This window comes from Lemur catta, chromosome 10, assembly GCF_020740605.2.
Source record: "Lemur catta isolate mLemCat1 chromosome 10, mLemCat1.pri, whole genome shotgun sequence".
Lineage (NCBI taxonomy): Eukaryota > Metazoa > Chordata > Mammalia > Primates > Lemuridae > Lemur > Lemur catta.
In genome coordinates, this window is record NC_059137.1 from 21,469,478 (window position 1) to 21,497,123 (window position 27,646).

The 27,646-nt window shown below is 41.5% G+C and overlaps 1 protein-coding gene across 1 annotated transcript; it reads left to right on the top strand.

Annotated features, from left to right (window-relative positions):
- Nucleotides 1-9,828: 9,828 nt before the first annotated feature.
- LOC123646525 (lipocalin Can f 6.0101-like) lies at nucleotides 9,829-12,900 on the top strand. Its single transcript, XM_045563607.1, has 5 exons — nucleotides 9,829-10,107; nucleotides 10,377-10,450; nucleotides 11,127-11,237; nucleotides 11,600-11,701; nucleotides 12,635-12,900. The coding sequence occupies exons 1-5, from the start codon at nucleotides 10,082-10,084 to the stop codon at nucleotides 12,700-12,702; spliced, it is 381 nt and encodes a 126-aa protein (XP_045419563.1). The 5' UTR covers nucleotides 9,829-10,081; the 3' UTR covers nucleotides 12,703-12,900.
- The last annotated feature ends 14,746 nt before the right edge of the window (nucleotides 12,901-27,646 follow it).

The following is a 27,646-nucleotide window of genomic DNA, read 5'->3' on the forward strand; positions in this document are numbered from 1 at the left end:
ACATTGAAGCTATCGCCTAATAAATTGTTCTTTATCCACAGTAGATATGATATACAGGTCTAATAGCCAAGTGTTAAAGGAGGATTGGCTCTTCTCACCAACAGTCCCAGAGTCCCATTTGTCCTGCCCTTCTTTTCCCACAAACTTAGGCTGTGCTAGATTAAAAGTCCTGTTTCTTGGGACCTTTAATCTAGCACTGAACATGAAGCTATGGCTGCTGCCTTGTCTTTGAGTGCTTCATGTCAATAGATTAACAAGCAAAAATAAAGATACTGGTGGGTAGATGCCATTTATAAGATTGAGGAAGTTTCTTCTGACAATTTTCATATTAAATTTCCTCAAATTTTTTGTCTGCATTTATTGAAATAATCATATGGATTTTACATTTATTGTATTAATATGGTGAATTACATTGATTTTCAAATGTTAAAACAACCTTGTATTCCTAGTTTAAGCCCCACTTGGTTATAATGTGTTATGTTTTAATATACTCCTGGATTTGACTTGACATTATGTTAAGAATTTCTGCATCTATATTCATGAGGCACATTGATCTGTAATTTTCTTTCTTTCCTTCTTTCTTTCTTTCTTTCTTTCTTTCTTTCTTTCTTTCTTTCTTTCTTTCTTTCTTTCTTTCTCTTTCTTTCTTTCTTTCTTTCTTTCTTTCTTTCTTTCTTTCTTTCTTTCTTTCTCTTTTTTTGCAACATGATTGCAGGTTTTATTATTAGGATTATGCTGGCCTCCTAAAATGAAGAGAATTGTTCCCTTCTCCTTTATTGTCAGAAAGAGTTCGTATAAGATTGGTGTAACCTTTTCCTTGAGTGTTCAATAGAATTCACCAGTGAAGTTTTCTTTGTGGGATGAGTTTTTACAGCAAATTAAAATTCTCTAGTAGATGTAAGGTTATTCAGATTTTATTTTATACTGTGAGATATTTTTTAAGTTGTATTTTTAAGGAATTTGCCTATTTCATAGAAAAGATTGAATTTAACACAGAGTTTATATAATATTTAATATTTTTTATTAAACTTCTAATATCTGCAAGAATTGCTAATGATGACCCCTCTTTCATTACTGATATTGGTAGTTTGTGACCTCTCTCTTCTTAATGTAACTAGGGGCTTATCAATTTTGTTGCTATTTGAAGGAATGAACTTTTGGCTTTATTAATTTTCTCTCGTTTGTCTGTCTTCCATTTCATTCATTTCTGCTCTTATTATTAATGTACCCTTCATATATTATTTAATATATGGTATTTATATTTACTATTACATAAAATCATATTTAATACTTCTCTTTAAACATCAGATATCTTTAGAAAAATTACTATCCAACTATGGCATTGGATACAGGAGAGATTTAATCATCAGGACAGCTACAACAATTGATTACTATAAAAGAGTAGAAACTTAAGTAAACCATTGTCACTTTTTTGTGGAAAAAGTTTCTTCAAGTTCTGAAGTGTAGCATCTATAATGTCTTCCAGTTCCGAATGTTCTTCCAATTCGGAAATATCATTATTTCTATTGGCCATGGTAGAAAGGCTTTGGGACTCCATCTTCAGATAGTTCAGAAACAATAATCATTGTGTTTTGTTGAGTTTTTTCTCTTGAACTATATTGGAGCAATCTGGGTAAACAACATCTTCCTATCAGAAGGAAAATCAATATACTATACTCCTCTTTGATTCTTGAAATATGACATACTTGCTTTTCTTTCATTTTCTGGAGTTTCTGGAACACTAGACTCTTCTAGTTCTATCTAAACCAGGAGTGCTTGCCCTGCTAACTTCCCCTTCAGCATTCTCCTCCTAAGCACTAAGGAATTGGTGAAGAAGGGCCAGACTAGGAGGGTTTGGAGTTGCTTACGGATGCTTCCTCAATTTTACTCCTTTTCTCAAAGAGAAAATGGTCCAGTCTGAGAAGATTCATATTGGTAGAAGCGAACACTTTGTGGGGCCTGGTATTGAAAAGAGCTATCATCCCAGCACATGCTGGCACGTTTTCCCTTCTAAGTCCCCAGTGGAACATGTACCCTCCTACAGCAAGAGGCTCTCTGCACTATGGTTCCCCCTGCCTCAAGAAAAGATGTGCCAGAGCCTGCACTTTGACACTGAGGGGCACAAAGGGTCCAAAGAAGGGGAGCAGAGGAAGCTGCGCTGGTGGGCACCCACATACTCTATTTATTTTGAGTTTACTTTGCTCTTCGTTTGCAAGCCTCATAGGGTGAAATGTTAGGTAATTGATTTTAGATTTTTTTTCATATTGTAAGTATTTAAAACTATGAAATCCTCTAAACACTGCATTAGCTGCATCCACAAATTTTGATATAGTGTCTTCATTGTCATTTAACTGACTTCTATATTTTCCAATTTTCTTATGATTTCTTCTTTGACTCAGGCTCTAGCTGCCCATTCCCAGCTCCAGTGGGAGTCTGTGCCAAGCCCTGGATGTCTTTATCTCATGAGGACTTCAGGCCAGCCTTGTCTCCCTGCAACCCTACTGCTACGTGCTTAGCCTCAGAGGCATCTCAGTCTCCTTCCAGGAGAGATGGAGGAGCTCACGGGCCCATGCACCTACACACACACACACACACACACCCGCACACATTATCCAGGGCCTTGTGTCTTCTGCAGTGGCATCTGCTCTCCTGCCCTGGTGGAGTCCAATTCCTCTCCATTTGGTTGGACATGGTGACCCCTTCACTTTCTTTATGTGGTCTCCATATTTTTACTGGCACCTGTAGAGGTTTCTTGACTGGCCTCTGTGGCCTGCTGCCAGGGTTTGGTGAGAGCAGGCTGCAGAGAGAGGGATGCTGACCCTGTCATAGAAGTCTGAGGGAGAAGTAAGTAGACCAGGCTTCAGGTAGCTCCAGAAGCCAACAAGGGCCTCACTTCAGAATGTTTTGTCTCCACCTAATGGCCAGCAGCCTTCTACTACAACTTCCCAGAACCCTGCCTTTTCTGCAACTGGTGATTTGCCTCTCGTTTTAGCATGGAACCCGGGGTCTGGGAGATCTCTACTATTTTGGTAGGTGGGTGAGGGAGTCAACATTTAGACTCTAGGGGATTTCCATTAAAATTAAAGAAAATTTAAAAACGAACTAAATTCCCAACTCAAAAAAACTGCTAAAAATATCATTATAAAAAAAAGAAAGAAGAACAGAAATAAAGATAAAAGCAGATATTGGTGATGCATAAAACAGAAAGGCAGTAGAACTAATGTATAAATCAAAATCCTTAGTTTTGGAAAAAAATTATAAGACATTTACACAGCTACTAATTAATCAGGACAAGGGCAGGGGGAAGGAAGCAAAACTACACTAAGGAAAAATGACAATGGGCTGGATCTAAGAAGCAGGGGTGACTACTACCTAATTTGTGGGAAGTAGTGAAAAGTGAAAATACAGGAACCTGTGTTCAAAAAACAGGGGAAAAAGTACCCATAAAGTTACTAAAATATTAGGATTTTCCTTTCTGTGGCATCATCATAGCTCACTGCAACCTCAAACTCCTGGGCTTAAGTGATCTTCCCACCTCAGCCTCCTGAGCATCTGGGACTACAGGTGTGCACCACAAGAACATTTAAATGTTAATTTTTTAAATTATTAGCATAACTTTTACTTTTCATCCTTATATTGTACAATTATAACTTTAAATGCAAAATAACATTTGGCTCAAGTTATATTTTGTAGTTCATATATATATATATATATATATATATATATATGCATATGTATGTATTTCACTCTACCTGAACAGTGGAAATACTGCAGAAAACTCAGTTTTTATTTTACTTCTTGATTGTCACATATTCTACCAACACTCTCCCTTCAGCTTCCACATGAGTAAGGATTGAGAGGAAAAGGATGTGTTGCCCTATCTTTCCCTGTCCTTCTTTGTCATAATTTTCAGCACAAGTAAATATAGGGAAATAACTCTAGTGAAAAAAGATATGTCCTGGCACACTGGGAGGCCAAGGCAGGATGATTGCTTGAGGCCAGGAGTTCCAGACCAGCCTGAACAAGAGCAAGACCCCGTCTCACTAAAAACAGAAAAATTAGCCGGGCGTGGTGATGCGCCGCCTGTAGTCCCAGCTACGGGGGAGACTGAGGCAGGAGAATTGCTTGAGCCCAGAAATTTGAGGTTGCAGTGAGCTATGGTGATACCACTGTACTCTAGCCCTAGGAAACAGAGTGAGACCCTGTCTCAAAAAAAAAAAAAAAAAAAGAATGCTATTCTGATTTTGTATGTGACCTATTTTTTTTTCTTTGTAACTCTTAGCTTCTTTTCTTTTTCTTTTTTTTTTTTTCTTAGTTTCTTAGTTTCTTTACTCATTGTTCCTCATTTTGGCTTTTTTCAGTCACCAGCATGTGTCCAGGGTGTGGTGGATGGGGACGAAGCTGGGCCAGAGAGGAGCACAATACAGATGAGGAGACCACTCCAGAGTGCCTCCTGTGTGTTATGTTCATGCACAGGTTAGAGCAGAAGACTAGGAGACAGGGCTGAGACCCGATGCAGGGCCTTGAAGATTGGGTGCAGCTGTTAAAGTAAACACCCTCAAGCAGAAGATAACTAGAGGGGCTCTTAACTGCGGGCAAGAACTGGCTTCAGCTGGCATGTCAACTATCTCTGCCACTTTACACAAACTTTGGCTAATTATAATATCATTTACATTGTGGTTTTAAAATTTCTCCACCCTTGAAATCACAATGGCAATTCCAAGACAACCCTATAAAGTATAAAAATGAGAGATAACCCAATACTAGGAATTACTACCCATGTTCTTAGTAAAAGCCAACCCTTAGCCTTGAGTATTCCTCCCTTCAATTAGTGAGACATCAAAAGGCCAAAAACCACTTCCTCCTGGTACGGCTGCTCTTTTCAAGCCTACCCCGCACACGTGCGAGTTCCCTCTCTCTCTCTCTCTCTCTCTCTCTCTCTCTGTCACGTGTGTGCATGTGTACTTTCACTTTTAATTTTTAAAAAAAGCTGTTGCTTGTTTGGCTTATGTGGTGCATCCTGAAATTATTTTCCTGGTGATCACCACGAACTTGGAAAAACCTCTACTTGAAGGCTGCTAACACATAGACTCTATGCTTCTTTCCACCAACACACACTGGGCGAGGTGGTTGTGATGATTCCCACCTGGAGGAGAAACAGGGCTGCATGCCCACAAATGATCCAATTTGAACCACCTGTGGGAGGTGGGTTAATTTGTAATGGTTATTTTCCATCAGCAATTTTCAGAGGTCTTTGGCTATTTCTCTTTTGTATACAGTCAATGAAATTAAGGTTTGTAAAGCTGTAACCAATGACCATCCAGTGCCCTGAAATTATTTATTTCGTCCCTGGTGTGATCTAGGCTACTTATGTAACTCCAGAATCATAATGGAAGTAGATCTTGTTTTATTCTCGACTACTTTTGGCTTGTTCTTAGAAATAATTTTTAAAATTTTAATTAAAACTAAAACACCACCCTTTGGCATGAAAAGTAAGATTTTTGACATGCCACACAGCCAGTGTCTTACCATTTCTTTATTATTTGCCACATGTTCATTTAGCTCCTGCTTTGTGCCTGGCACTGTTCTGGGCAGTAAGGATACAGCTGGAAACAAACCAGGAAAATTCCTATGCTTGGGGAGTTTATATGCTATTCAGGGAGTTAGACAATAAACAAGTGAATAACCAATATAAAATTGCAGGGACTATGTGCTATGACAGAAAATAAAGCAGGGCCAGAGAGCGACTTTGAGGACAGCAAGCCTTGCAAAGATGTAGGAAAAACGTGTTTTAGGTAGAGAGAATAGGAATTGCAAAGGTCGTGAAATGGAAAGTTCAGGAACAGCAAAAGGTCCAGTGAAAGAGCGAGCAGCTGGGACCTGAGGTTGGACTCGGAGAAGTCAATACTGTAAGCAGCTGGGATGATTTCTATTAATAGGAGTGATGGGAAGACAATGGAGATTTTGAGCAGTGGATGAAAGCGATCTCACGTGTTTCCACTCTTATAAATTTGCTCTGGAAGCTATGTAGAAAATAGATTCCACTTGTGAACAGAAATCAATGAAACGAAGATTAGAACCAACAGCTATTGGCACATTTCTCAAATTTGTCAAAATAACAGACTTTTCAATTTTTAAAAGGGACCATAATGTGAACCAGTTCTGTACTCCGCTGAGACTCTTTAGTTAACAGTTGCAAATTACGTTTAGAGTCATACATATATAACAAAAATAAGCAACCACTTAATACTCCTGAGGACAGAAACCTCACAACGCACAGAGGAAGAACAGAAGCGCGCGGCTGCCGCAGAGCGGCTGTGCGACGCGGCGCAGCCCCGGCCAGCAGGGGGCGCCCCTGCGCCTTGCTGCACTTGCAGCCGTCGGTCCTGTCTGCCAAGCACGGGATCAGTGAGTCTTCCTGTTGGCCACCTTCAACCATCCTCACCTGCGTCCCACGCTGCTGAATGGAAAATGCAGTCATGAATTCTTCCCTTTCATCCGTGGATGAGCTGGAACAGAGAGAAGCCCGGACAGTTGCAGACATCTTGGCGAGGCTGCTGCCCTGTCTTTCTAAGGCCACCTGTTATCTCCGGGACACTAAATCAAATGGATATCTTTTTCAGTCCTTATTTTACTTATTTTACTTGACTTTTCAGCAGCATTTCACCCACCCCTTCTTTCCTTCATTTTTTATGTATTAAGTTAAGACCTAATTGAAGAAAGAACGCTCTCAAAAACATACAGTTGAGTATGCTACACCACATGCAGTAAAGCTGAATGTGACAGTCATTTAACATGGAATGTCACACAAATGGGTATTTCTCCTTGTAAAAAACGGTTTATTTAGGTGCTTTATAATAAAATGTATCATACTAGGTTTATAAATCATGTATGTGAAGGAACTGGTAGATTTTTAAACCATACATTTCAAATAAATACATTCCATATAGTCTATTCAAAAACTAGCTCAATTTCTTTTGCATTCTAAATAAAATCTAAATGTCAACATTGGAATTGATAGTAACCACGAAAAACTGACTCTGAAACTAATAATAAAATACATATTTTGAATTAATCTGTATTAAGTGGATTAAGTAGGGCAAAACCAAGAAATACCAGTTACTTCCATATAGCACACAAATAGGCACATTTTTTTTAAACTTTTTTTTTTTTGAGACAGAGTCTCACTCTGTTGCCCGGGCTAGAGTGCCGTGGTGTCAGCCTAGCTCACAGCAACCTCAAATTCCTGGGCTCAAGCGATCTTCCTGCCTCAGCCTCCCGAGTAGCTGGGACTACAGGCATGCACCATCATGCCAGGCTAGTTTTCTCTTCTGTAGAGACAGGGTCTCATTCTGTTGCCCAGGCTGGTCTTGGATTCCTGGCCTCAAGCAATCCTCCCACCTTAGCCTCCCAGATTGGTGGGATTACAGGTGTGAGCCACTGTGCCCAGCCTGGGATGACTTTTTAAACAGGTCACAAACAGAACGTCACAGTTCCTAGGTTCATTGCCGTGTGCTCAGCCCCTCCCATGATACCAGCCTCTTTCTGGTTTTGGGGGTGCAGAAGGGGACCATTAGCACAAGGCAGAAATGAGCCATAGCTTCTAACAGCCCCAGCTGGCAGCACAGGATCCTATCTCCCAATATTTCTCTCACCAGGAATGCTGTTCTCACATGCTCTTCACATCTACATACCCTCCCTAACGTTTAAGACCTACCATAAGCCCCACCGCAGCCAGGAAGCCTTCTCTGCCCCTGCCAGCTCAGTGTGTGCTAGACATTATGCTGAGGGTTTTATGCACGTCATCCCATTGAATCCCTGCAGCATTCTGGTAGGCAGGTGTAATTATCCCCATGAAGAGGAAACTAAGGCTCAGAGAGGTTAAAATCTGTCCTCATGGGTTCCAAACGGCAGAGACAGGAATGAAGCCCAGGTGTGCGTGACCCCAGAGCCTGTGCTCTTAAACACGTTCTGTGTGATGCCACCACCCCAGCAGCACCCCTTTATTATATACAATCCAGACTTGGTACCTACCCCTCAGTTGGGCCATTTCATACACTTCTAGAATCAGGTTTTTACTAAGTATGCGAAGCATTTTCCCAACTTCATTGAAGATTCATTGAAGGAAGAAATGATATCTTGTACTTCTTTTCTCTTCTGGGCCCAAGTATATATAGACTTACACATGGCGATTAAATGCTTGTTTGTTCACCGTGGGGAGACAGAAGGCTGCAATGGTTGGGTTCAGATATTACGGAAAAGGAATTAAAATGTATTGAATACCAGATGCCATACTTTAAAGACATCATTTTAGTTAATCATATGTTAATGCTTTGTGATAGGTACTGTTATCTTTGGTAGAGATAGTTTCTTTGCTTCTGGGGCTTGTAAAAATTGAGTAACTCACATAATTCCACACGCTGTGTGAGAGGTAGAACAAAGATTCTCACACATTCCATTTCCCTGTTACACCCATTCCTGCCACACATAATCGGCTTTCTGATTCCAAAGCCAGAACCACAGTTCCATCTGGTTCCAAATGGCAGCCCTTTAGAACATCCACTATTTTTCTTTCGAATGTGTTCTGAGAAATTTAAGGTCACTAACCAGATCTAAAAGAGGTGAAATTGCCATGTTTCAAAAGGGTAGGAACAATCCTTGGCCTCACACCAGTGAATGAAAGACCATTTCACGGAGGGGGAGGAGAAAGGTGGCGCCCCGTGGACAGAAATCTGGACCCAGAATGGATATAAAGGCAGAGGAGCTACGGACTGGAGCCGCTGTTAGAGCAAGACTCATCCCTGGCAACTGAAGAGGAGACTGCAGTCCCCTATCAAGATGAAGATGCTGTTGCTGAGTCTGGGCCTGGCCCTAGTCTGTGCCTACGAGGAAGGAAGGGATGATCTTGGGAGAAGCAACTTGGATCTGTCAAAGGTAGAGTCGTGGAGCGTAGTAACTTTTGACTTGGGGTGTGGGGGTGGGGGCCTTGGAGGATTCTGAAGCCAAGTAGGTCCTATTGGCGGGGGCAGAAGTTCCTTAACACATTTGACAAAAGGGGTAGTTTCTGGCCTTGGACTAAGAGCAATTCCACCATATGAAAAGATGACAATGCTTGGGGACCTTCATTTCCCTGGAGGGTCAGTGGAAAGAGCCCTAGGTGTGGTGCCAATTGACCTGAGTTCTATCTTCACAACACCAGTATAAGTCTTAGCCCACTGGCCAGAGTCCAAGGAGAGAACTGTCCATGTGGTATCCTCTCTCCTTTTTTCTTACCCAATCCTTTTACTATTTATTGCAGATTTCAGGAGAGTGGTATTCCATTCTCTTGGCCTCTGACCATAAGGAAAAGATAGAAGAAAATGGCAGCATGAGGGTTTTCGTGGAACACATCCAACCCCTGGAGAACTCTTCTCTGTACTTTAAATACCATACAATGTAAGCATGGGATTTTTTTTTCTTTTTATAGATTTGAGGGTTATAAATGCAGTTTTGTTACATGGATATATTGTGTAGTGGTGAATCCTGGGCTTTTAGCATACACATCACCTGAATGGTGTACATTGTACCCAATAGGTAATTTTTCATCCCTCATCCCCCCCACCCTCCCACCTTTTGGAATCTCCAATGTTTATTATTCCTAAGTATGATATTTTTTTAGTTGGGAAAAGAAAAAATGAAGCCTGGGTATGATCTTGAATATACACACACACAGGCACACACAAGTGTGCACATATGTACACACATGCAGATGTGTGCACACACACATGCTGAGCCTGTCTCCAAAATCAGTGTCCCTCCTCTGGTACTGATCCAGGACTTAATGGATCTGGGGATTTTCAAGATTCAGAGACAAGAGTTGGTAACAGGAATAAATTTAATGGGAGTGGAGAAAGTAGGAGGTAGAGGGACATCAGAATCCTAAGTAGCACGACAATATAGCTAGCGTAGGTTAAGAGCATAGAATTTGAAATCAACAACCTGAATTTGAATCTATCTCTTACTAGCTGTGTTACCAAGATAATTCATCTCTTTCCACCTCCATTTTCCTGAGGGAAGAAGGAGTTGACAACAATTCTCCCTTATGTCTTTTTGTGAGGACAAACTCAGGTAACATTTGTAAAGCACTTACTTGAGAGGCTGCCAGGTCGTGAATGCTCTGCTCATGATCTAGATGAGTACTTGTGGTAACAGTAACAGTGGCAAGTAGTGGTAGTAGCAATAGTGATAAAATCAAGCAAAATAATATTTTCTGGTAACTGAACAAAACAATGTTCGAAACTTAGGTGGAATCAGAAACTCAAGTTCTGGGGAGAGGAGAGGGGAAAGGAGCCAGCCTCATCAATATCTCTTGGGCATTAACTCATTCTGTTTCACAGCGCAAATGGAGAGTGCAGTGAAATCCCTTTGGTTTGTGACTTAACAGGAAAGGATGGCGAATGTAGTGTTGACTGTAAGTATACAAAAAAAATCTTTCTAAAATCTACTTCCAGCTGCAAGGAATTTGCTAAACCCCAGTATCTTCAGGATCGTGATCAATTCTTGATCAATGCTTATTTAGGTAATATAACAGGGGCCATCTAATAGCCAATATCCTGAATTTGGGAGAACTTTGTATGTAAAAGCCTATGCTTGACATATAATTCCATCAGATAAAGAAGGCAGTTCCTTTGTATGTACCTCCTGCAACAAGAGCTACTTGGCAGGTAAAGAAAAGTAAATTGGCAGGACAGCTTCTCATTCCCTGCCATGTTTCTGATGATGCCTGGTGGCCATTGCCACAAACTGTTACTCAGGATGTAGCATCAGGTGTGTGATGCCAGTGGGGGTTAGAGAGAGGACAAAGACACATCACTGACAGAGATGCTGAGGGGGTGGGTAGGTATCAGGGAAGAAGACAAAGCGTGAGTCGCTGCTGTGGCTAAATTCTTCAACCACTAGCAGTCAATCTACCCTGTCCTTAGAAGTCGCTTCATGAAGCCCAGCGAGATGCAAATGGAAGGCATTGAACAGCCTCGCTCTCTATCTCTTCCAGGAAATGCACTTGGATTTGTTCTGTGGGAAAAAACAGGTAAAGGGTTTCAACTGCTTCCAAAAATGTTCTGAGCTGTATTCTGTTTCCTCCACAGACGATGGGCACAATGTAGCTACCATCCTTGACACTGACTATACTGACTATCTCATTTATCATGTCAAGAATTCCGAAAATGAGGAAAAATCCCAAATTATGGAGCTCTATGGTAGAGTATTTTCATGCTGGCACTCATCTTGGGGTGGGGAGGGAGGGGAAGGAAGGAACTCTAGATACACAGTGGTCTTCCCAATCTTATCCTGGACTATCTGTCCCCTTTGGAAGACAGATGCTTTCCCTTGGTAAACCCTCAGGCTCAGTGATAGGAAGATTACAAAATCTCTCATCATGCCAGAAAGATATCCTACTGATGTCAAACTCAGGACAGGTTATCCTCCCCTCCCCCCGCAAGACTTCTGCCTCAGCATCCAATCGGTGCCATCCATTTCCCATCCCTCTGGAGCCCTGTCCCCTCTTGTACCTCTGTGACCAATACACAAGACACAGCAGTCATTGTCACTCTTCCTACAGGCCGAGAACCAGATGTGAGCCCAGAACTCAAGGAAAAGTTTGTGGAATATTGTGAAAAATATGGAATTGTTAAGGAAAACATACTTGACTTGACCAAAGTTGGTAAGTTGAGCTATTTGGCTTTCTCCTCCTAAATTCCCATGTTACAGAAGGGAGGAATCCAAGGGAAAGTAAAACCCCAAATCAGTCCCCTGTGTCCTAACCTGGAGAATCATCCAGTTTCTTTCTAAAAACTAAACTGCTGTTGGTGTCTGAATGTGTTCTGTTCTGCCTCTACAGATCGTTGTCTCCAGGCCCGAGACAATGCACTGGTCTCAGCCTCCAGGTTGGTGATCTCTGGCCCTGGTGGAGAGGGGGTGGCCCAGGGACCAATGTCTTCCAAAAGCATTAGGGGTCCATGCCCAAATATTACCATAAAAATAATTTGGTAATGAAGTTTGTGCAGAGAGCTTGAAATTTGGAGTTGGAAGACATGAATTGAGGATCCAATTCTGCCATGAGCTGTTGGGAAAATAACCTAAGCAATTAAAAAGGAAGCAATGATGTCTGCCTAACAGAGTTGCTGTGTGGATGTGATGCCGGTGAAAAACAGCTCAGTAATTGATAATGTGCTAAAAATCACTAAGACAAAGTTTGAAATGGAAAAAAGAGTTGTTGTACTTTAGCAATTTGCATAAAGTAAGCATTTAATAAAAGGTAACTATGCCTTTTGCAGTTATTCCTCAACTTATCAAAAATTCTCCAGCACTTCTAATGCTGAAGGTGGCAGAAACAAACCAAGGGTCCTCTATTGCTTCCTTTCTGTTTTTCGTAGATTCAGTGGGGAAAGGTTAAGACAGCATTAGCAACAGTAAAAAGAAAAGGTCATTTACTCAACACCCTTCCTCCTATTCTAGTAAATAATGTAAGTTAGAAGGTAGGGTGAGATCTATTTCTTCACCATTTTTCTCTGTAATACAATTTCTCTCCATCCTCCACTCAATGCAAGGAACACTTAATAAGTTTCTGTGTTCTCTTTCTTCTCTGTTTATTTAGTGCTGAATGACTGCTTCCACACCTGGGCTCCAGCATCCTCCCTTCCTGGTCCCCATGTCCTCCTGTGACAAGTTCTGTGACCTGGTTTCCGTCACTGTCACACACGAAGGCATTATCCCTGCGTCTTCAGGATCTTCCCTAATTGCCTAAGAAGACTCATCAATTCACCAAGAATCAAAAGTTTTCTCTGAATTCCTCACTCTCTTTGCCAAGCCCAGGGGAAGTCTACCATGAATAATACCTTCCTTGACATGGTCAATAAATAATTAGCCTCACAATCATGTGATCTATCTTTGTATCTGTGAGAGATGTAGGCCTGACAACGAGCAAATGAGGGGACTTCCTTGGCCCTCATGATCTTCCTCTAGCTTCTCAGAATCTTCTCTGAGTTCTAGGATGCTCCCTCCTCTGCAGTAATTCTCTGCCCATTATCCCAAGTCCCCATGAGTGCTGCTTGCTCTTTGATTTGCCTATTTCTCAGTGATCTGATATGACCACTCTACATACCATAAGAATATAAGACTTGCCCCATAATTTCTCCAGCCCAGAATTCTGTTTCAGTGTGGGCACTGAGGGACAGATGCTTTTAAGGCTGATTCAGGACACGCCTCCATATCCCAGCTTCTTTATACCATCCACCCTATGAGATGGCTTCGGGATCCTTTCATGTTCTTAGAAAACCTCCTTCCATCACCTCTGTTATCTACTGTGAACATATTGAGTGAGATTCCATTAAATGTGAGCAATACCTATCTTCTGGAATCTGCACGCAGTGCTGTCAGGAGGCACCAAGGAGGATAAATGTTATTAACTTCTTTTGGGAGCTAACAGGCTTTGGGGCAGAGGGAAATTAAAGATCCTTCCCCATGAATGACCCTTTCCCAGCACCAGCAGATAAAAACAGTGTAAAATTACACATGGGACAGAACAGGGTGGAAGATTGTCCTGCAACAAGAATGGCTCAGTCATTACGGGAATAAATGTTAATGAGAGAAGCCTTTCTAGGTATTTAAAGCTCCCCAAATCTTTCTCTGCCTCCAAACTGGAAGACTAAACTAGGTTCAGGTTATTACTCCTGAATCTAGTCCTTGGTCTTGTTTGCCAAAATATAGCAAAAGGTTATATAGAAAGACAATCAGTTACGCTGGGATCTCTCATTTTTTAATGTTGACATTTAAGGGACAGAACAGCCAATGCCCAGAAGTGCATGACCTGGCGTATCCTTGAGAATGTGTAGACAATTAAAAACAGTAACACTCAAGGGCCACGTTGATGATGACAGATGGCAGAGTGGTGCCATGTGTCAAACGACTGCCCAGAGGAAGGCACAAGAAGACCCTCAGCTATTCCCAGGTCAAGACAGCAGCTAGAGCTCACACTGAAACCTACCCCTTCAACTCCAAACATTTTGTGCAAATGAGGTGTGAAATATTAAGAACACCCAAGGGCAAGGAGGAAATGTCCATAGATCAGAAACAGAGCAATCCCTTTCTAAAGAAAGCAAAAAGAATAACAACCAAAAATAGATAAGAATGATGACGACAAACAGACCAGAGCAGTGCCATCTTCTGGGTTCTGAGGACAGCTCTGAGTCAGCCAAATAGGGTAGGAGCAAGTGTCACAATGGCCAGACGGGTGCAGGCTGAAGATCCACACCTCCGAGGACCAGGGGCTGAACCAGAATGAATTTGAGACAGTTCCTCTCTCTCACCTGGAGTCTCAGAGAGAAGCTGACTGACTGCCTGTGGTAAGGCACTGTCACGCATTTGAGAAACAAAAAAAGCAACCGCTGATACCCTGGACTCTCACCGCTGCTCACAGCCAAGCCAGATTGTTCTGTTGGACATAAAAAATCTCATAAAACATCAACATTAGACAAGGTCACTCTGAGATCATAAAAACAAGATCATTGTGCCATCCACAAACATGTCTCTCTCCCCTGGTTAAAATGAGTGACAGCTATTCCTTTACTAATAACACCTTTATCTTCATGTTTGTCCCTGCTTCCTATTGATAATATTTATGGAATTGCCCTCTTTTCTGACAACACTAAGGAAGTCCAGAGCTTCCTTAGTAGGCTTTTTCCAAATCCTAGAGTAGGTTTTTTCTGCCACTCTCTTACTGAGATGCCCATCGGTTTCCCATGGTGAGCATTCTTCCTAACTGCAAGAGTAAACCCAACTCACTCAACTGCAGGTATGTTCCTGGTGGTGTTTAGTTGAAGGGTGTTAACATTTTTAGGACAAGAACCCAGGCCCACTCCATGCATGTGTAGCTGGAATTCTGGGAAGCACTGAGCTAAATCATAAATACGAGGCCTGGTTTGATACCATGTACCCGGTAGGAGCTAGAACACAGACTGCCTCCAAGGACTTGGGCCTAAGCAATTGGAAGGATTCAATTGCTATTTACTCTAGTCTGCTGGGGGAACAGGTTTAGTGGGAAAGGATAAATATCTCAGAAGCCACTAGAAGCCATGAGCATTCTTTGTTTCACAGCATCTTCCTCCATCTTCAAAGCCAGCACCATTAAGCTAAGTCCTTTTCGCACCTCTCTCTGATTCTGTCTGCCTTCCTCTTCCACTTACAAAGACTCTTGTGATGACATTGGACACATTCAGATAAACGGGAATAATCTCCCCATCTTAAGGTTCGCTGATCAGCAACTTTAATCCCCCCTTGCCATGTAACCTAACATATTCACAGGTTCCAGGGATTAAAACATGGATATCTTTGGGGGCTATTACTCTGCTACCATAGGTCTCCTTAGGAGTCCTTCACACCTTGCCCCATGCCAGGCTTCCTCCACCCTCCAACCCAACCTCTGTGTACTTATGTTTGGCTTGTTTCTGTCTCTCTTTTGGTGCAAGCGTCGGCCCTCAGACTTGCAGAAGGATTGCTTGAGCCCAGGAGTTTGAGGTTGCTGTGAGCTAGGCTGATGCCACGGCACTCTAGCCTGGGCAATAGAGCAAGACTCTGTCTAAAAAAAAAAAAAAAAAAAATCTTTTCTTAAAGTTTTAAAGTTTTCTCTTGATGATCTTCTTGTGTATTCTTGGTTGTTAATTCCTATATAGTTTCACAGGTTTTTTTTTTTTGGTGTTTTTGTTGGTTTTCTTTTGCCTTTAGTTACTGCCATTAGTGTAGAGAAATGCTATTGGTTTTCTATAGGTTGATCTCTCTAGCACTCTTGATGAGATTCTGTTGGTTATAGCTATATTGTCATTTTGTTTGCAAACAATGTCAATGTATCTCCTCCAGTTCCTATGCCTCTCTTTTTCTCCTCTCCTTATAACTTTAGCCAGAACCTCCAGGACTACTTTAAACATTGAAGCCATATTTTTTATACCAGGGGTTGGCAAACTGTGGTCCACTGGCGAAAGCCTGCCCACTGCCTGGTTTTTTTGTTGTTGTTTTTAGTTTCCCTACCTATTTTTATATAGTTGGTAAGCCAAGAACATTTGCAATCAATATGATACTTTCAACTCCAATTAAGCAAAATGTTATTCTAAACATGAATTCTATTTTTCTCATTAATAGATCTGTATTTCAAAAAACATTACACTCCATATTGTATTTTGGGTTTCATCAAAAAAATGTGAAAATGTATTTTTTTCTTTTGTTACATAAATACCTACATAATAGCCTCGATTTTGCCTCTTGATTTGCAAAACCTAAAGTATTTACTATCTAGCCCTTTAGAGAAAAAGTTTGCTGGTCCCTTTTTCTTAACTTTGGCCTTCATCCCAACTGCTATTTGCTGTAGCTGTTCATGCTACATTTCCCTTCAAATAAACAAGTTTGTCAAACGGGACCCCTTCAAGTGCCTTCGCTAAAATGGGCATTAAATGATATGATTGTGTGATTCAGAAGTTGGTACTGCTCTCCTTTAAATATCATGAATAACTTAAGCCTGAATGGAGGAAAATTATATAAATGTCAAATAAACTTCCAGAGTAAATATTAAATCAGGACACTGTGAGATTACCTTGGGGATACAAGGACAATGATGAAGCCTCCAAATCTCTATTCTTGGCATAGGAGGACTTTGTCATTTGACTCTCCTACCCCAAGACAGAAGTTCAGTTGAAACTGTCTGTTCCTGGAAACAGGCCCATCATGATACTAGCTGTCGTTCTCAAAAATTAACATTTCAGAAATATTGTTCCATTGGTTTCAAAAAGTTTATTATGGCTCTGATTTTGCTTATTAGAACAATAGACAATTACTGGCTAACCACCTGGTGATGAGAGAACTGGAGTACTGGGCCCTATATGTAAGATCTCGTCAGCAGTACCGAGAGCCAGTACCCACCTGCCAGGTTTCCACAACCTAACACAGCTACCTCCATCTTCCCATGGTTCTGTTAAAACTGAATTAGTCCTACACAATTTTCCTCAAGCACCCATGAACAATGCCACCTCTGGACCCTTGTCCTTGCTGCTCTCTTTGTCTGAAATATTCGTCCCCCAGATATCTGCACAACCCACTCCCTCATGACTTTCTGCCCTCAGGTGTCACCTCACGGAGGCTACTTCCCTGAACTCCAAGCACAAAGCAGCACTTTTTCCTCATCCTCCTTGACTGGCCTCTCATATCTATTTGTTTATTGCTCGTACCTGCTGCCTCTAGAATGAAAGTGCAAGAAAGTCAAGGAGTTTATTTTGTTCACTCAGTATCCGGCACCTGAAACAGGGCCTGGTATCACACAGACACTCGAGGTTTGTTGCTTTAATAAGTGGGTTTCCGTGACCTGCATGGGAAGGATTAGAAAACTCATTTTCTTTCTCCCTTATCTTGCCCTAATATTTTCAGGAGGGTGTCTCAGTTCAGACTGAAGAATGTAAGGCATTTAGGATTTTGCCCAGTGGTGGAATTGGAGAGAAGGGAACTCTAAGGAGATTGCTCCATAAAAATCTCTTCATAAAACCCTGGGCTCTTAGAACAGGGGCCTAGTTATCCCCTCACACACACGAGAAGAGCAGGCCTAGCAACCAGCCTCCAAGAGAAGAACTGGGGCCCGTGACCCTCATTCTCCACCTTCTACAACCCTGGCCACAGTGCTGCCTCACTCCCAGTTCTGTCCAGCCTCCCCAGGCGGTCTTGAGAGAAGTTGGAGTTCAAGAAGCTATTGAAAGAGCAGATTTTTAGGGTTCAGAAGAAAAAGAAGGACTGAACATGTGGGGAGCTCAGGAGGTAGCCTTTACCTATGCTTTATTGTTCTTCATTTCCTCAAATCAGTTCCCCAATCTCTTCACAGACTCTCACAGCAGATAAAGATATAAGACTCCACTCAACAAAAACAAGGAGATTACTACCTTAGTGGTCATCTTGTATGATACATACATTGCTATACCTCTTCCCCAAACTGACAGCTATGCCTGCATCTTCACATTCCTTAAAGCCAGGAAAAGATATGTAGAAAGTTCTCCCTATCACTGAGTTGCTGCTCTCCATCCTTCTACACTGTTCTTTTTCCTCTCAGCTCTAAAGCAAGGAGTATAACACAGATCCACTTATTCCTTCCCCATCTGTAAAATGGAAATAACAATAATACCTAAATAACAAACTATTGTGACGATTAAATTGCAAAGCACTTAAAACAGTGCCTGACACATAGCACTATCTAAAGAGTTTGCTGTTATTCTTTTAATAAATTTCTGGATTCAGTTTGCTAATAGTTGTAATTTTTACATCTTTTTTTACATCTGTGTTCATAATTGAGGCTTGTCAGAGTGTATTTTATAGTATAATTTTTATAAAATGTTTATATTAAGCTAATGCTAACTTCATAAAATATATGAGAGCTTTCTCCCTGAAAATAACTCAAATAGCTTTGGGATGAACTATTTGTTAGAGATTATAGTTCAAATTACGGAGATTTTATCCATGGAACCATCCGGCCATCATTTGTAGTTGGTTTCTTCTAGTTTTCTGTTTCTCTTGGGCTGTGATTTTTGTGTTGTCCACCGAAGACTCACGTTTCTCCTAGGCACACTGAAGGTGGACGTGGCCGGTGACACACTTTGATCAGTGAAAGTGAGTAGACGTTCCCAGTGTTCTGGGCATCAGGATTTTTAAAAGCTCCCCAGGTGATTCAAAAGCACAGCCAACGCTGAAAAATACTTACGTAAGGATGGAATGAGGTGGTTCCGCCACCTATCTCTAAACTAGAACTTCTGGAACTGGAGCCCAGAGATAGTGCCCCGGAGAGGGGGAGCTGGGAGCAGCCCCAAGGATGCTCTTGGTCACCTCCCAAAGCTCAGTTTCTCACCCTCTCTCCCTCAGAGCTTGGAGATGCGGGGAGGCGGCCGGTGGGAGGGGGAATTGCGGACTGGCCCCTTCAGATCCGCCCGGGTGTCCAGAGGAGCCCAGAGAACGCCTTAAGCCAACTCGCAGGGTCCCCTCGCACGCCCTGGCCCGGCTCGTCCCGCCCGCGGCAGAGAGACGCCCCGGGCGAGTGGGCCGCGAGGGTAGCCTGGTGCCCTCTGGTGGCCGCGTGCGCGCATTGCAGGCTCTGCCCGCCGCGGCAGCCGGGCGCAGCTCGGAAAGAGCCGGGTGTCCCGCGGGCCAGGCCTCTTCCAGAAGGCTCGGGGCTCACGCGGGCTTCCCGCAATCTCTGCAGGCCTGAAAAGCCAGGTTGGCTGGGAGCAGGGAAGGGAAGGCAGCCGAAAAGGGAGACGGGGAAGGATGAGATTACAGCCTTCCTCACTAAGAGGGGAGGCTGGTACGGATGTGTTTTAGAACCCGGGTGTCGGGGAGCCCCCAGACCTCTCTGGTCTCATCCTGGCGCCTGCAGGAATTGCAGGCCTTGGAGTCAGAGCCTGCAAGGGGCCCTGTGTTGGCAGAACCTGCAGCCAGTGGGTGGTTGGTTGTTCTCTGCTGCCCGCAGGTTTGTTGCCCAGTGGTTAAATTATAGTCTTTAAAGAATAGCTCCTCCCAAAGCTATTGAGTGATTTTCAGATGGAAAATGTGTTTGGGAGCCTAGGGCTCATCTAGGTAGCTCCAGAATCTAGACCTCAGAATCATTTTGGAGTCTTCCTGTTAGGGACAGAAAAACAAGAGGTGATGGAATAGGAGCGGAAAAACAAGGAGGAGGAAACAGTTAACGAAAAACAATAAGAAGGAAATACTTACAGAAAAAATAACCAAGGGAAACGGTTATTTCAGTCTTAAAGAATGTGGTAATTAGACCATGGAACAGTGACCACCAATCAGGAAATAGAGGAATGCCATCCACGGTGACTTTCCCTATCACACGTACAGGAGGAGAAAGGAATGTCTGGAACACAACCTTTAAGTTATGTCCATACCTGGAAAAATCTAGACCCTGTGACATATAGTCATAAGTAATTATAACTGACCTTTACATCAACATATACCACCAGCCTATAAAAGGAAAAACATAGAGGAAGACAGTGTCTTCTCCGCTCGCAGAGACAGACCCATTTCCCCTTAGAAAATGTACTTTCGCTTTGCACCTTTAAACTTTCCTTACAATAAATTCTTCATGCATCTTGCTGAGTGTCTGCCATCTCTCTCCATCACGTGGGCCAAGGCTTGCGATTCCTCTAAGCCAGGAGCCCAAGAACTGGGGAAACACTTCAAAGTCCAGCCATGGACAGGACTGTGACATTTCTTCAAACCCACCTTCAGCAGGGGCCATCTCCAATTAGGAAGCAAGGGAGCATCCCCACCACCGCCCAGGGGCCTCATCCCAGCATCTGCTCTGAGGCCTGTGAGCCAGTGCAGTGTGGGGAAGCCATTAGTCCTGTCTTCCCCACAGAGGCATTTCCTGCTTCATGTCAGAAATCGGTTCATGAAAATCAGAGGTTCTATGTAAAAATGCTATTTGGAAGGCTGTTTCCTATGTTTTGAAATATTAATAGCTTTATTGAAGTGTAATTGACATACAATCAACTGCACATGTTTAAGGTGTAAAATTTGAAAAGTTTTGATATGGATAGACCCCTGAGACCATCACCACAGTCACGATAGTGAGTATGTCTGCCACCCTCAAGTTTTCTCATGTCCCTTTGTGATCTCTCCCTCCGACAGTGCCACCCAAACTCTTTATGTCACTATGGTTTGCCTTTTCTAAAGATTTTTATGTATGCAATCATCAATACGTTCTCTTTTGGGGGTGCGGGGGGGGGTCTGACTACTTTCACTCAGTATAATTATTTTGAGAGTTATTTGTGCGTATCAAAAGTCCATTCCATTTCATTGCTGAGTACCCTTCCATTGTATAGATATCCCACAAATTGTTTATTCATTCATCTATTGATGGACATTTGAGTTATTCTCAGTCCTTGTCTGTTACAAATAAAGGTACTATGAATATTCATGTACAAGGCTCTGTATGGCCATTTGCTTTCATTTCTCTTTTGTTCTGGGAGTGGAATGACTGGGTCATATAGTAGATATCTAATATTTTAAGAGGCTGACAAGTTAATATTTTCCAGAGTGGTTGTATCATTTTAACATTCCATCAGCAGAGTATGAGAGTTCCTGTTCCTTTAAAACTTGGTATTTTAAATGGGAAAAATTGTTACAGGGAACCCCAAACTTCCTGATAGTTTCCTAACACCCAAGTAAAAACACATTAAATGCCTATAGTGTCCCCAGCGAGCCCATGATGGATAGTTCAATTTGTGAAAGAAACCTTTGTGGTGTTAAGCCACTGAAATTTCAAGGTAATTACTGCAATAGAACACAGCCTAACCCGCCAAGTACATGAAGTTAATTTTGGAAACTCATGTTTTGGTACTAAAGCAAAATTCTTTAGGTTTTGAGATTTAATGCCAAAGAGTTACACCCAATGTTCTTGTGTATTTTGTAATCTTTTCTAATTATGTTATTGGTTTGCCTTTCTTGTTCTCAAGCATATTTTTACTCTCATGCTATCTGAATCAACTTTACCAGTAACGTATATACTTCACTGCTCTTTTCAAAGAACCAGGTTGTTTTTTTTTAACTTTATTTCAAGTCCATTAATTTAAGCTTCATCTTGAAAGAGTCTAGCATGGTAGTCAAGGTCATGGGCTTGAAGCCAGACTGCCTAGGGTTGAATCCTGGCTTTGCCAGTGTCATGTGATCTTCAGCAAGTTACCTGTGTTTGTTTTCTCTCTGTAAAATGGGACGGGAGTGCTACCTTATTTGGTTTTTGGATTAACACATGTAAAACAGTGTCTGGCATTTGTATATATTCAATAAATATTACTTAGTACAATAAATGTCTCTCCCTCTTTATTCTTCCCAAACTATTGAAATTAGCATCTGGTTCATTTCTTTTCAGTCTTAAAAATATGAGAGGAATTTAAAGCTAACATATGCCCTCAGAGTTCAGCTTAAATTATGTTCCATTATTTTTTGGTACAAAATGTTCTCTTCATTTTATAGATGACTTTTACTTCATTTTGATTTATTTAACCCAGGTACTTAATTTCATAATAATTTCTCAAAGTAATTAAAAATTCATCTTTATTTCTAATTTTATTGATCAGTACAGAGCCTTGATAAAAGTTTAAGTGGCCAAATGTACATCCTGTTTCATATATTCCACTGAATGTATGTTCTTTGTATGTTTTATTCATATCCTTTTTTTGCCTACTAGATAATCTGGTCATTTTTAAGAAGTACTGTCAAAATGAAACCATCTGCATATTGTCATCTAATCTTTGACAAAGCAGACAAAAATATACACTGGGGAAAAGAATCGCTTTTCAATAAATGGTGCTGGGAAAACTAGATAGCTACATGCAGAAGATTGAAACTGGATCCCCACCTCTCACCTCTTACAAAAATCGATTCACAATGGATAACAGACTTAAACCCAAGGCATGAAACCTTAAGAATCCTAGAAGAAAATATAGAGAAGACTCTTTCAGACATTGGCCTAGGCAAAGAATTTATAAAGAAGACCCCCAAAGCAATCACAGCAGCAACAAAAATAAATGGGACCTGATCAAATTAAAAAGCTTCTGCACAACCAAGGAAAATATCATTAGAGCAAATAGACAGCCTACAGAACGGGAGAAAATATTTGCTTTCTACAAATAAAGAGCTGATAACAAGAATCTATACAGAACTCAAAAAAATCAATAAGAAAAAAATCAAACAACTCCATAAATAAATGGGCAAAGGACATGAACAGAAACTTTTCAAAAGAAGACAGAATAATGGCCAGAAAACACATAAAAAAATGTTCAACATCTCTAATTGTTAGGGAAATGCAAATCAAAACCACAATGAAGGCTGGGTGAGGTGGCTCACACCTGTAATCCTAGCACTCTGGGAGGCCAAGGCGGGTGGATCGTTTTAACTCAGGAGTTCGAGACCAGCCTGAGCAAGAGCGAGATCCCGTCTCTACTAAAAATAGAAAGAAATCAGCTGGACAACTAAAAGTATATAGAAAAAATTAGCCAGGCATGGTGGTGCATACCTGTAGTCCCAGCTACTTGGGAGGCTGAGGCAGTAGGATTGCTTGACCCCAGGAGTTTGAGGTTGCTGTGAGCTAGGCTGACACCATGGCACTCTAGCCTGGGCAACAGAGTGAGACTCTGTCTTGGAAAAAAAAAAAAAACCACAATGAGATATCGCCTAACTCCAATGAGAATGGCCTTTATCAAAAAGTCCCAAAACAACAAATGCTAGTGAGGTTGTAGAGAGATAGGAACACTCTTACACTGCTGGTTGGACTGCAAATTAGTGCAACCTCTGTGGAAAATAATTTGGAGATACCTCAAAGAGCTAAAAAAATAGAACTACCATTTGATCCAGCAATAGCATTACTAGGCATCTAACCAAAGGAACAAAAGACATTCTGTAATAAAGATATCTGCACTTGAATGTTTTATGGCAACACAATTCACTATTTCAAAGATGTGGAAACAAACCAAGTACCCTTTAATCCATGAGTGGATTAATAAAATATGGTATATGTACACAATGGAATACTACTCTACTACAAAAAACAATGGTGATCTAGCATCTCTTAAATTATCCTGAATAGAGCTTGAACCCGTCCTCTGAAGTGAGGTATCACAAGAATGGAAGAATAGGCTCCACATGTACTCGCCATCAAATTGGCACTAACTGATCAACACTAAGGTGCTCACAGGGTAGTAATATTCATTGGGGGTTGGGGGGTTGGGGGAGGTAAACTCACAACTAATGGATGCAGCGAGTATTGTATGGGGGAAGGGCACACCTCTAATCCTGGCTTGGGTGAGGCAAAGTCATAACATGTAACCAAAATGTTTGTACCCCCATAATATCCTGAAATTAAAAAAAAAAACACAAATTGTATACATTAACAGTAATATTGTATGTCAATTACACTTCAGTAAAGCTGTTACTCTTAATGATTTTAATTTATTCAATTGAGGAAAATCTGAATTATTTCTACAACCTACACTTTAAAATAAAAAATGTAGTCATTTTTTTGGAAAAAAAAAGTGCTGTCCACAATCACACTAGGATCATTATCAGTCTTCCTTTATGTTTTGAGAGGTTTTTGCTTTTACAATTGGCTAAGTGTAGATCAAGTTTAACTACCATATTTCCTAAAGTTCCAATTAATTACAGTATATAAAATCCCTGTTTGTCCTTTAATGCTTTAACAATCTTGACTTTGAAGTTTCTATTTTTCCAATAACATTGCTTCACCTGTTTTCTTTTGTCTCTTCGCCTTTCATTAATCTAACAACACACAGCTGTGCTCTTGAATCCACACTGATAGCCCATTTAGTAATGAGGCAGTCATTTAGCTCCCATTTAGCTGATTTTACTACTTGTATTTCCTTTTTTACTGTGTTTACTCTGTTCCTTAGACTGGTTGGTCTGATCAAGTTTTTATTTCTTTTCCTTCCTGTTAACTTACAAGTTCTACAATTTTCAGTGAGAGTCCCTGGGTACTTGCTTCTCAGATCCCCTAACCCAGCCTGCAAAAGGCCTTTGTTCTTTCACTTGCAGAGAGCCAAGTCTGTCAGCCTCCCATGCTCATCACCAAAACTTTCAAGGACTATGAGTCTGAGATTTTACCCTACTTGCAAGCTAACAAGGTAGTCTGCCACAGTTTTGTAGATGCTGGGGCAGAAGGTATGAGACCCCTGGGTCAGAGACAAAAGACATTATTTACTGACTGGTAGGCAGCGTGGGCTTGATGATTGCATCATTCCTCTCTGCCCCCATCCCCCATGCAAGTCCCACGACAGCAGTGTGGAACCAGCCTAGGTAGACACTCCAGAGGAATTCTAATCTTAGGAAACCCCAATCATTTAAAGCAGCTGCTAGCAGAATATTTTGATAGTTGTCTTAAGTCAGACACCCCCAAGAATATTTAGGAGGAAAACCTATTTTTCAGGGACTTAAAAATGAACTTAGTTCTGGTAAGATGAGTGGTCCCCACAATAAAGGGACATTGCCCTTCAGTTCCTGCTGCTCCACCTCCCAAGTCTCAGTATATTCTCAGACACTGATCCTCAGGCTGGGTGGTTGAAATCCAGAATCCCACTTGATCTCTAGCAGCTTTGTCATGCGGCTGACAGGCCAGTTCAGGAGAGACGTCTATAGGAAAGAATCTTCCAGGCCCTCCAACTCTGCCCCCATCTGAATGAGGAGCAAGGACATTCGGCTAACGTTGGCACCAGGGAGAAATTGTCCACTTGGGGGTGGATCTCCAGGCTTCCCAGCCCCTTTGGGTCCTCTCACTAATTACTGCCACTACCACCATCATACTGGTCTCAAGGTTGTCCCTCCCTATCCCAGCCCAAGACCCTTAAGCTCAAATATATACCTCCATGTCTACATCACCCAACCAGAGAGCTCAGATGAACTCAGAGCCCATAAGGATGTGAACTTCATCCTGGACTGCCCACCTACCCATCCTTGGCAACTAAGAGCCTCCTGGATCTCGTGGGCTCCTGCCCACCCCACCCCAGTCCTAACAGACCCTTCAGCAACCCCCTGGAGTGCTGGAGGTCTTCCCCATTCTGGAAGGACTGCTGTCATTTATCCTCCCCCCATAACTGATTTGCTGTCTACTTCTTTCTTTTCAGAGTCCCAGACTGCATCTGGGTTACAGTTTCAGATTCCAAATGGAGTGAGCCATTGGCAACTGAGGGCTCAGACAAAGGGGTGCTGGTGTTTGTGGCCTCTTTTCCACTCTCAAATCTCCAAACTAGGATTTTTATCCAGGTCTCTGGGGTCAGAAGGATATTTGCCTAGTGATGGCAGAGAAAGGCTTTATATAAATATTTCAAGGGCTCCCACTCTGTGATGGCCAGGGAAGGGTTTAATCAAATGGAACTGATTTTTAGGGATTGAAGACCCTAAAAGAGGGTTTATGTAGCAGTTGGGGAATTGGAAGACGGTGGCCCAGGGCCTATGTGAAAGACTGAAAGGGACAGGTATGGAGACAGCTTACTAATTCTTTACCCTAGTGAAACCCCTCAAGTGAGTCTCAGTATCTGGTTTTATCCACCTATTAAAATAGATTTCTTCAAGAGCATCCAATAGAAAAATCCTGTTTACAATTTTTCAGTGACTTAATTTAATTGAATTATGGCATGTTGAATTATCCCCACTATCAAGTATCTACCATCCTCAAGTCTCCTGTCCACCCCATCCTCTCAAAAAATTAAGCTTTTCCCAAAAAATCAGCCATTTAATCTATATTTTCTTAATATTTCTTTTTTTATCATTTTATCCCAAGTCACCAAGCAATCTTTAACATTTCTTGCATATATTTTTTTCATTTCCAAAGCTATTTTCATCTTAGTAAAATCTCTTAGAACAATGAATGGAAATGGATAAAATCATAATCATATGTAATTTTTTAACCCAGAAAAAGAGAGATCAGATAAACAAAAAAATGAGGATACAGAGCATTTAAATAATCATTATTAATAATCCAAGTATCATAGAGATTATAGAGAGAAGACTGTACAAGGAATATATATTCACTATAAGAAGCTGGGGATCTGTGGGGAAGTGGCTGATCTCTGGGGGAGGATATATCCAAGATAATCCTGGGACACCTTTTTGTGCTAAAAAGCAAAGAAATTGCAAAGGCCACTGAGGTCTTGTCAACAGGCGCTCAAGAACGGACTTGAGGGGGTTCCCACTGGCTCAAAATAGGACAATTCAAGCACCAAAAGCACAATGACTGTAATGGATTAAAGCACATAAACATGAGTGCATCATGATACTTAAAAAAATTGTTTTAAGCCCCATTGGTCATCACTGGAATGTGCAAGGACAGCAACTCAATACTACCAAAAACAACAAATAAAGGGAAAAATCAAATATTGATCTTGCCTTTCTGTACAATGTGTATTCCAGAGTTAATGAGGGGAGATTTCTATTTACAGAAACATTCCAGCTAATAAATGAAGAAGAAATAATAGAATCAGAAAATTGACATTTTACAGCTCTGGTGAATAACGTGTCTAGGCAACAATCATCAAGGGATGCTAAACCCATTAGAAGAAAGTTGACGGGGGCTTCACAGTGGATGGAGCAGACTGTGTCCCGTGAACCTACTCATTACTCTTGGTGTCAAAGTGGAACAACCAGACACCTGCCTTCTGATGTGACACAGCTGAAAGCGCTCAGCACCAGCTGCGAAGTCTTCGTGCCTAAAAGAATTGAGCCTGAATCTAATCAAACCTCTCAGTCTAACTTGTTGGACATTCTATAGCGCAAATGCCCCAGTCCCCCATTAAAGAAACAGTGTAGAACGGTAGGGACTGTTTCAAGGACTCCAATAAAATGACACTTACAAAAAATAATCAATGCAATGGTAGACTTTGGATTCAGATAATTCAGATGAATAAAATGCTCCTCTTGAGACATAAGAGAAATGTGAGTAATACCTAATATAAAGGAATTGTGTTAATTTTTGTCAGGTGTACTAATGGTGAGGTGTTTGTACGTACTGAAGTATTTCTAAAGAAAACAACATGACATCTGGGACTTGCTTTATATTACTCTGGTAAATATTTTTAAAACA

Bases quoted from the DNA above. Each gene is read 5' to 3' on its own strand.
- LOC123646525 (XM_045563607.1), top strand. From the start codon at position 10,082: ATGTCTTTTTGTGAGGACAAACTCAG. The intron at 10,451-11,126 runs GTAAGTATACAA...TTTCCTCCACAG, and splicing joins TGGCGAATGTAGTGTTGACT to ACGATGGGCACAATGTAGCT. The intron at 11,238-11,599 runs GTAGAGTATTTT...CTCTTCCTACAG, and splicing joins CCAAATTATGGAGCTCTATG to GCCGAGAACCAGATGTGAGC.